General features: G+C 42.1%; 1 protein-coding gene across 1 annotated transcript; it reads right to left on the bottom strand.

The window, feature by feature from the left end:
- Positions 1-187: 187 nt before the first annotated feature.
- LOC115390062 (tetraspanin-5) lies at positions 188-9,448 on the bottom strand. Its single transcript, XM_030093723.1, has 10 exons — positions 9,008-9,448; positions 6,000-6,050; positions 5,269-5,415; positions 5,018-5,188; positions 4,760-4,885; positions 3,048-3,095; positions 2,300-2,416; positions 2,136-2,197; positions 946-998; positions 188-831 (listed from the first exon to the last, which is right to left on the bottom strand). Exons 1-9 carry the CDS (start codon positions 9,089-9,091, stop codon positions 986-988), a joined length of 819 nt encoding a protein of 272 aa, XP_029949583.1. The 5' UTR covers positions 9,092-9,448; the 3' UTR covers positions 188-831; positions 946-985.
- Between the last annotated feature and the right edge of the window lie 1,121 nt (positions 9,449-10,569).

The following is a 10,569-nucleotide window of genomic DNA, read 5'->3' as shown; positions in this document are numbered from 1 at the left end:
AAAGTGCGCCCTCTAGCGGCTTCTGCTTGACTACAATAACAGTCTGTCATGACCAAAGCTGCATGGCTGCAAATCAGCTTCATCGCTCCTTCATGAAGATTAAAGTGCTTAAGGCGGAGTTTTGATTTGACGCCGCATCTTTAGGGTTTCTTCTTTCAGTGAGGTTCAACTAGTTGTTCCTTCCCCCATGTCACTGCAAGACTCTTCAAAAAAAGAACGTTTACAAATCCCACTGTACCACATCCATCACGTCTCTTTAGGATACCACATGTCACTACAGTCCAGCGTAACTCTGCTGACAAACTGGGGTTTAAATGATCATCTCACAGAAGTAAATAAACCTGTAGCTTTAAGTAGATTTCGTTAAACATTCAACAAAGTGCTAACTTGCCAATCCACTCTAAACTAAGTGACTATTTTACAAATATTTTAAAATACTTAAAGTTAATGAAATACATTTAGAAGAGCCGATGTCTTATCAGTAGACAAGAGGCATGCAGTGCATTTTCAGAATCACCTTTTTTCTTTTTTGTTTGTACACAACCCTTGCATGCAGCTGTTTAAAACTGCAGCTGTGAGACATATAAAACCAAGGCCCTTATTCTAAATGAAGCAGCACCTCAGAGAAAAAGTCACTCTGTGCACAATAATGAATGTTCCCCTCTTCGCCGCGCTGGTACTGCCACTACACCTCATTTCAGAGCGTGCGCTTCATTTACAATAACTCTAAAAATAATTCTAAATTTACAATTTACATCCAGATAAGTCTTTGTGGACACATGAGCTGATTAATTTATTTCCCTTCATCACTTGCGTCCAAACTGCAGAGTCCTGTGGAAATAAGAAAAAAACAAAAACCCATTTGAGTAGAAATACAGCCCACGAGGGAGGAGGTGAGTCGATACCCATAATGCAGCAGTAATGATGAAATCAATTCAAGCTTACTTTGTACATCCTTCTTGCCTTTGAAAACCCCAGGGAGGGATTAGGTAAACAAACTGCAGAAAAACAGAGGGAGGGAACATTCATGAGATGATGCAAGTCAAGACGTTACATGAACCAGAAATAACAGGACTTGAAAGTCGTGTGTAAAAGATACACAGCAAGGTTATTTTGAATCTTTATACGTCCCTGCATATGGAGGGGTTTAAACTCACAATCTGTTTGTGAATTTCCCTGCAGGAATGAATAAAGTGTCTGTTTACCCTGATGTCTGAAAGTTGTTGGTTTGAAAGTTTGAAGTATTTTGTGGATGAAATGTCACATGTTGCACTACATTTGACTGAGATGAGTTCCAGTGACTCATCTGAATACAAGGGGAAATGACAACGGATGAATTACATATAAAGTTCAGATTAACCATTTTCTGTAATTCTACGCTGGAGTTTAGTCAGCTAAAATGTGGCTTTTCAGAATGAATAACAGCCGGCGTTATAGAAGAGCAAAATGGCCAATTGAGTAATTTCTGCAGTTTTTAACAGGGATGTTTAAACTAACCCTTCTGGTCTGGCTTTAAAGCTCACACTACATCTGCAGGAATCAAGAAACTCATGCTGATCTCTTGCTGGGAGCATTGCTGCCACCTCTTGTTGAGCTGTAGGTTTCACTGTTTTCTTTTATTTTTTGTATATAACAGTGTGACTCCAGTTCATGTGATTTTTATTATTAAAGAAAAAAAAAGTTCTTTGCAAAATGTTCTTGCAGCTTATCTAGAAGCTTCTTTCGCATGTCTGCATTGTCTGTGTCTGACATTCAGCCATCAAGCTTCATTCAAGGCGCTTTCAGTTAGAAGAAGTTCTGTTTGCATGGGGAAAATCATCTTTCTCTAAAGCTGCAGTCTGGCTTCAGGTCTGGACTCACTGCTGGGCAGAGTAAAATAGTATTCCACTTTAAAAAGTGTTTATCTAGATCATTCCTTTGCGCCGTTAGATATGAGCTTTGGCTCATTTTCCAGCTCAAACACTCAAAACTTTCCAGTCCTGTAAAATTTGTCTTTAGTTCTCATCATTACATTCAATGAGAGGCTGCAGGAGGTAGTTTTTCCATCTCAGTGCACAGAATTTATGGTGACTTTTAAATGCATCAGCTGCTGAGCAAAGAGAAAAATGTGCTTATAAGAAGGAACTGATACACACCAACTTTCTCTTACAGCCTCGATGTCGCTCACGAGATTCTGAGCTAAACAGATGCCAAAAATCTGAAAAAAGAGTGTGTGGAGGGGGAGGGGGGGGACATAAACATTAGTCGACATTAACAGATACAGTTGCAAGGTAAAGAACAACGGATGACAGAAGCCCACCTGCAATAATGCAATCCCGATAAAGATGCCCGCCACCACTGTCAGATTGTCCTGAAGCCACTTCTCAAACTGCGGCACGCAGCCTTTGATATAGATGAAAGACCGCTGCTCGGGGTCCTGACAAGACAAGAAATCAGCGCCGCGCTTTAATAATGAATCATGGATCACTTCGTTTGTCTCACATTTTCGTAGAGAAAACATGCTGGACGGGACTTTCTAGACTGGAGTTATTTTTATTGGCGGCACATGATTCCTCCTGTGATCTTGTGGTCTTCTCAATATCTCAGTGAAATCCCTTTGATCTAAAGTTACTCGGCTGTTAACACACACACACACACACACACACACGGGTCACTGTTTTCCTGCTCTGATTCGAGTTGAAGCTCCTTTTCCTCTGACTCACATGTGGAGCGTCATGAAAAGCGACTGAGCCTTTTCCTTACATTACGCTACCGTGGAGAAAGGCCAAGGCTAATGACAGAGGGGGGAGGGGGTCTAATTCCCACCGCATTTCTGCGGCATGAGTAATACCACACGGCCCAGAGGGCCGATGGAGAGCCAGCTGCCGCATTTTGAGGAGGAATATTCTGAAAGAGGAGTACTGTGTCCAGGGTGGAGTACCTGGTGATCTCATGCAGCCAAACGAACCCCAGAACAGTTCAGCTCATACTCTGAATGGATTCTGTTTTTTTATATGTATATGGCTCAGAGGCTTAGTGTAAAAGTAGAGTTTCTGCTTGAAGCTCACCGACTTGGCTCGAATGTCGTATCCACACTGAGTGTTGATGACGTCCTCCTGTGAAGACAAAATGGTTTGAGTGTTGGAAACAACTGTTTGTTGATGGACTGTCGATATGTAAAGTGTGTATCCCTGCTTGAACAAATAATCAGCTGGGTTCAGTTGTAGCACTGTATGAGCAGAAACAACAACAAAACAGAAACAACTGAGAAAATATTCACAAAAATAGTTATTTTTCATAGAAAATGTCAACAGTTTGTGTGTTTTTTTGCTTGCTTCAGGCCTTTAAAACTTTAAGTCTAATTTTGAAGCAGCTGCCGGGAGCGTTCTCAGTTTGATCTGTGTGTGTTGGACACCAGCATTTCCAATGAACCCCGCCCTCATAGCACAGGAACACAGTGTCAGAGGTGAGAACAGAAACTTGGACTTGAGTCAATGTTTCAAACAAAAAAACAACCTTGACCCGGACTACAGTGAGCATTAGATTTCATTCTAGTAAAACTTTTGAATCCGTCTATGAAAAAGAGGGGATCAGATCGTTCACAGTCACAATGAGGTATGAAAATTACATTACCAAGGACCAACTGGTAGCTCGTGTAAAACACAGATGACCACAGCTGAGAACGTGTTGCAAAGATAACTTTCTGAATATTATGTTTCTGCGCTGAAATGAAATTATCCTGGCCAGCTTGTGTACAGCAGCTCATTACAGTTCCTCAGAGACCTGGAGGAGTTCCACAGCAACAAACTACTGCACTAGGTCTAAAAACGACAGTTCTCACTTTATTCTGGAAAATATGTAGTAGTGAGTTTCCATTCAAGGATCTCTGTCCTTTGAGAATGACAAGCAAAGCATGTGTGTGTTTCCTGTTAAAACTAAAGAGCTTCTTTTTCCCATGATTACTTTGGCAAAATCATGACTTTTTTTTCCAGTCACATGTCTATAAATAAGTCACACAGTTGAAACGCGCTGAAATGGCTAAATTATGAAGAATGCACACATCACTCCAGGCCTTTACAGATGAAATTCAGACTTTGTTGTACATGTTATTGAAGCTGAAAGTCACAAACCAGCAGAAAAAGGCTAAAAGCATCCGATTGAGTCGATAACAAACTCCAGACCTAATTTTAGACTAAATTTAATAAGATATACTTAAACATGATCCGATATGAGCACAAAAACCTGTGTTTCTTTTTGATGCGATTAATGTTAAAAGTCTTCCTTCACACTGGATCAAGCCATTACCCAGTGTGAGTCAAGCTGGACGCCCTGCCGGGAGCTGCGCGTCGCTTGGTAAGAAATCGCTGTTATTAAAGTGAAATGAGTGTGATTTGCTGCCACTGCAGCACTCTGAGCAGCACGAGTTAAGTTACAGTATATTTCTGCCAAAAAAAAAAAAACAGCTGAGACAAGATCTCCTCCCATCCGCTGTCAAACTCTGCTCTGCTGGCGGAGTCAGACAGGACTAGACTCTGAGGCCCGAGCTTCCTGTTGGAGGCCCGCCATGACGGCTGATAGCGTCAGCCAGCCTTCTGGAGGACAGAGATAACCCAGCTATCTGTCACAGAGACGGCCTTCAGAAACAGTCACAACAGGACGGATTCGTAAGCGAGCCGCTCAGTTTAAATTCCACCTCTAAGACACTGAAACTCTCAATTATACCGGCTCGCCTCGCTTTGCCACAGTGGAAATCGAGTGGCGGCGAGACAGAGAGACGTACCGCGGGATCTTTGGTGCAGCAAGAGAAGGGAACGCCGCATTTCTCCCGACTTGGGTTGGAATCAGTGCAGTTGAAGTAGGCGTTCAAATTCCAGTCGTCAGCGCCGAAAGCTCCGCAGCACTCCCACTGCGAGGTCAAAAACACACAGAAACCCTCACAGACACAGGTCAGCAACGGACCGGAGAAACGAGCAGTGAGGATTTACACGACACAGGAGCTAAATCAGAATGGCAGATGGAAAAAGAAAAAGGTTCTCACATAAACTTGTGTGAAGTCAATGAGGTTCTGCAAGTCGATGTCGTCTCTGTAGGCTCGGATGTTGTTGTTAATGAAAAAGTTGAGCTGGTCCTTTATCCAGTCTTTGAAGACAAATGCCAAGACTCCTGCAGTCAGCTCCAGGAAGAAGATTATCCCCAGGAAAACGGAGAACTAAAACACACACACAACACTGAATTTAACAAACATTAATTTTAAAGCAGGAAAGATGGAAAAGTGGATGATGAGCGTACAAATTTAAGCAGGAAAGAGTTTTCTCGCAGCGCTCCGATGCATCCGGCGAATCCGAGGATGAACATCACGCCGCCCACCACGAGGAAGAGCCAGACGGGGTCGAAGCCCCCCAGATCAGTGATGTATGAGATGTTAGTGAGGACGCCCTGCAGAAAACACCACAGCAAGTCAGAGGACTGAGAAAGACCAAATGTCAGACTCAAGGCCGCCAATAAAAGCTCTTGAGAGTTTTTCTCAAGGTCAATGTGTCGGCATTACTTAAAATCTTTAATGATCATGTGAAGCACTGAATGAACTAGGCTGTTTAACATCGGCTCTACTAACTGGAAACTTAATGTGTATTTTATGTGTTGCTATTCTTGAGAAGCAAAAATTTGTATTTTTGCTGAATGCTAGCTGGTTAGCTTTGTTTGGCTATTGTTTAGGTGTTTAGAGATGTATGTTCTCTTTACTCTGAAATAATTCAGACGATCTTTAGTGAAAGCCAAAGCACTCCTGGCGTTTTTCGGTAGAAAGTGAATGAATCTGAACTGCATCTGATCCATTCAGTCCTTTGTTGAGGCGGGCGTCCCACAGGAAAGCATGGCATTCCTTTCTGATTCAGTAAAGCCAGCGCCACCACCAACAAATGGCTCCCAGAGACAAACGCTGAATGTAAAATATCTGGATTATTCACAGATGCTCACGTGGATCAGTGTAACTTCTCATCATGAAAACATTTGAATCCCACCTTTTCACTCCAAGCCCACAGCCCGATGCCGAGGAACGCCACGCCGAGGAACTGACAGGAGAAGAAGAAGAAGAAGACAGAGACAAGAGGGGAGGATCAGTGAGCTGTGCAGTGCAGCCTGTGGTCGTCACAGAGAGAGATTTTCCTGGCAGCGGCCCGCTACTAAACATCTCCCATGTCAGTCTGCAGATCCACCACACTGGGAAACATCTTCCAAACATCCTGAACTCGTTACGACTCAAAAACCATTTGCATTTCAAGAATACAAGTCGAAGAATTTAAAAGAGAAAATCAGCTGCTCATTGAAATCACATTTAGATGAGTCTATATTACAGTGGAAGATCTTAGCATGATTAGATCACATCAGCAAACAAAGCACTTTGGACCTGTTCCGCAAATCACTCGCATGGACTCATTCAGATGTGATTAATTGGTGGTCGATTTGCAATTTATAATCAGACTTTTCATACAGCGATCATTTGCAGACCTCACTAATCACAGAACGGTGGGCCGCAGGGGGGCATCGTGGTTAGCAGTCTCGCCTCACAGTGAGGAGATTTGGACTTTATTACCTTCAAGGGGCGGCAAGCAATAAAAACAAACAAAAAAGTAATTAACACAACAACCACTCAAGTTAACGGCCTAGCTATAAATCAGGTTGTAAGTAATAGACCAATGTCAGCAATTAAACAGACCTTTTAAACCCTGGTTATTCTGCATCGCAGCAGATTTCAGCTCCACACAGGATGAACTCCCTCCAAACTAAGATATGTCCGACAGGATAAAGGGCTGGTTCTGAACTGAGCACGTTGGATTTAAAACATACAGATGCAAGGGCAAAAGGAGCAGATGTTTTTGACAGAATTAATTGGCTCTGATGATATACTGTATGCGAGGTGAAGGGTTGGAGGTCACCGGCTGCATGGCTGGCTGAGCGCCTCTGCGGGGCCTGACAGATGGCCCTCCTCTTCATCACTCTGAGACCCGTGACGGCTCTCGGGCACAATGGCTCCACTCACGCCTCTGAAGTGTGAGGTGATATAACTGCGAGACAGAATCAGATCGGCCTTCAAAATAGTGTTTTTTCTTTTCTATTGGGAAAGTGGCCGTCTCCTTTTCACTGTCATGCAGGAGTCAATCAGGCATTTTCTCAGAGGACATTTCAAGATGTAAAGAAAGTTACAGACCTAAATGATATGAGGGAAGTGATTCTGCTGAACAGTCCTCGCTCACTGTGTCAATGGAACCACTACAAAGAATGTTTTGAATGCTAGTGACATCTCAGCTTTCACAACACGTCGCTAAATCAAATTTAAAAACAAAAAAGGAGATAAATAAAGAGGACAAAGCATCAGACAGATCACAGCTACCCATTCAATAAAGTAATTGTGGGCAGTGTTTCATATCCGAGAGCTTTTTACTGGATTAGAGAAAACTGACATTCCCATCTGCACATTTTATCCATTAATCTTTATCAAAGCAAAACAGTAAATTTGTTTTCAACCATCTGAGAGCTCAAATGATCACATGGCTGTGTTTCTTTTTCAGCTATGCTCAATTACATGTTTTTAAAAAGGGACACAATTTCACAGAGAAAACTAATGAAGACAAGGCTGCAGTCATCACTGGGGTTTTGTCTTTGAGTTTCTCTACCTGAATGTCTCAAACAACAAACAACTTTCTGCTGACAGCACTGTGTGGATCATGTGAAAACTGGTTCATTCATCAAATATTGCTGAACCATAGCAGCTACTTCACATACAGAAAAATGTTAATCTTTCATGTCGCAATAAAAAGGACTGAGTCAGCTAAGGATTGATGAATTCAGCAAAAACAATAACCATTAACTCAATGGTAAAGATTACAGCTGGCCTGTGCCTGTGAGCAGTATGGAGAGAGACAGCAGCTGTACAATGCTTCAAAATACAACCAATCCGAATGAACTCCCTCCTCCACGATTGTTTACTTACATGTGTTTTTTCTGTTTTTAAGAACAGGAGCAAAAACACAACTTAGACAAACAAAAAGCTAACATTTTGCAGTCTGTAAGAAAAACATCCACACTGTTTTCATGTAGAAAAAATATCTCACAAATTGCCAGTCACGGAGATCTCTCAGCATATGATTCAAAATAAACAAACCTAATTGCAGAAAAAGCAGTCCCAGAGGCAGGGATAACAGTATGCTGTAGATATGTTCATTTATGTTATGTTGAATATCTAAAATAATCTATCCACTTTTGGTAATTGACAACTTGCAAACACAGCCAATGGTACATGCAGCGTGTTTAAAGTGAAGGAAAATGCACCAAATATTATTACTAAAGTACATCCCTGTTTGCATTTGTTACAATACTGCATATATTATTGCTTAAATGTGAATCTGTGGGCGGTGGCAATTGAAGCAGATGGCAAGGTTAGAATTAGACTCCAGTGTGAATACAGTGACAACATCCTACAGGTACAGGTACTTCAACCTACTGGGCAGAGACAAAGCCCACTGCAGAGCTCACTGCTGTGACTGCACACAAACAAAGTTGCGATGCGCAGATTGAACAGCAGCAACAAAAACAAGAATCACAGTGATGAAACGATGCTCCTTCCAGCAGGAGGGGAGGTGTTCGTCTCTGTGTTTTCAGGGAGGATGACAGCTTCCATGTTAAGTTTCCCGAACCTGAGAGAGGCTCCAGTGAAACGAGCTGAGATGAAAGGTGGCTTGATGTTGATCAACAACAGAGAGAGAGAGAGAGAGAGAGAGAGAGAGAGAGACCGGCAGCAGCCGTGAGGAAAGCCCTCCATCATCAGGGATCCACACAAAAACAAAAGGAGGCAGCAAGTGCGCGCCCCGCGCGCGCACACAGACACACACACACTGCAGAAACGAACCCACCGAATCTTCTAAAAAAAAAACAAAAAAAAGAAAAAGAAAGAAAGAAAGACTCAGCCCTGACAGTATGCCCCAAACCACGGCAGGTGTATGAGAGATGGGGGCACCAGGCCCAGACTCACCCAGAAGATGATATTAAATCCGAAGATGAAATATTTGATGCAGCAGCTCACTTCGTGAGCCTTGAAATGCTTTCCGGACATCATTTGGATGGATTTAGTGATCAAACGCCGTCCCCAGAGAGAAAAAAATGAAAACTATCACATCTACAGCTCTGTTGTGGAAACACCCTTTCCTTTTTTTTTTTTAAGGTTCGACCACCGCGCCGTCAATTGTTTGCGCGTCCAATTATAAACACCATCCTGTGTTTGTGTCTGCGTGCGGGCGGAATGCGCAGACGAAGCCGTAGAGGAGCGCTCAGTCCCCCCGTTTCCCTCCGTGGACACCGGGCTGTGTGAGACACGGAGCTCCAGAGGTGTAACGGAGAAATAAATCCTCAGGAGCCAGCCACATTAACGCTGATGGTCGTCTATCTGACCCGTAATCCAGACATGGCTGTTAGTGAGTGACGCTGTGTGGGACCAATCCGCGTCTTCTGTCATCTGAGAGGGCGGGACTTCCGGTAGCGGACGCAACAGACGCAACACACAAACTACCTTATAACTGTGATTTAATAAAAATAATACTGATAATAATAATAATCCTAACTGTCCTGAAATATGAGGTATTTAAACTAGGGGCTTTAAGAATTGCAATTTTGAATATTTATTTGTTATTTTATAAATGTGGTATTAAGATTTCGTGCAGAATATTTTACACATCAAACATGCATTTTATTTGCAACAGATTAAAAATGAATTACTCTGTCTGGGGATTAAAAAAAATTGCGATCGTTGTGGGATTGGTTGAAAAAAAAATGAAAAAAAAAAAACCCCACATCTTTATAAATAACCAAATATTCTTAAATTTTGTGTTTTGATATTCATGATTTCTGAGCTAATATTATTAAGAGTGAAATTTAGAAAAGGTAAGGACTATGGGAAAGATACCTTTTGTTGGTTTGTTTTTCTGTTATTTCTGATATTGACATAACTAGATTCCAGTAATGGGTCCCCATATCATTTACTCTCTTCTGTCCAACAACGGAAGTATGGGAATTTCACTATTGATGTGTTTCGTTTTTGTCAGGTGGGTGTAGCTTTTCTCAACTTTTACTCACTTTTTTGTTAATAATATTCCTCCAAGTCAGGGCAACTCAAATATATCACTGCTTTGTGGACGTAACACCACAGTTATACCACTAGATGGTGCACTGAACTCCGTGTTGCGAGGTTTGGGCCACAAGCAGCCCCAAAGTTTTGTTTTGTTTTGTTTTGTTTTTTTTTTTTTTTTCATTTGTCATTCTTACAGTGTCACATGAAGAACATTTAAAAACGGAATAAACTCATATCAGTTTCATTTAAAAAAAAAAAAAATCACCATCTCTTGGTGTGGAAGCACCAGCTCAGCATTACACTTCCCCTGTGTGGGTCTCCAAGTGGGGATGCCACCTGTGTGGACTCTGACAGATCCTGACAATGGTGTTTTGAACCCCACTAGAGTCACAACGCTTCATGCAAATGAAATGTTTTAACAGAAAGTCGGGTTTTTGTGCCAAGTGCCAACATTGAGACGTTCACTGATA

Source organism: Salarias fasciatus, chromosome 6 (genome assembly GCF_902148845.1).
Source record: "Salarias fasciatus chromosome 6, fSalaFa1.1, whole genome shotgun sequence".
NCBI lineage: Eukaryota > Metazoa > Chordata > Actinopteri > Blenniiformes > Blenniidae > Salarias > Salarias fasciatus.
The sequence above is the reverse complement of the archived record's forward strand: the minus strand, read 5'-3'. Positions and strand labels throughout refer to the sequence as shown.

Bases quoted from the DNA above. Each gene is read 5' to 3' on its own strand.
- LOC115390062 (XM_030093723.1), bottom strand. From the start codon at position 9,091: ATGATGTCCGGAAAGCATTTCAAGGCTCACGAAGTGAGCTGCTGCATC. The intron at 4,886-5,017 runs GTGAGAACCTTT...TTGACCTCGCAG, and splicing joins TTGACTTCACACAAGTTTAT to TGGGAGTGCTGCGGAGCTTT. The intron at 2,198-2,299 runs GTGGGCTTCTGT...CTCTTTTTTCAG, and splicing joins TCGGGATTGCATTATTGCAG to ATTTTTGGCATCTGTTTAGC.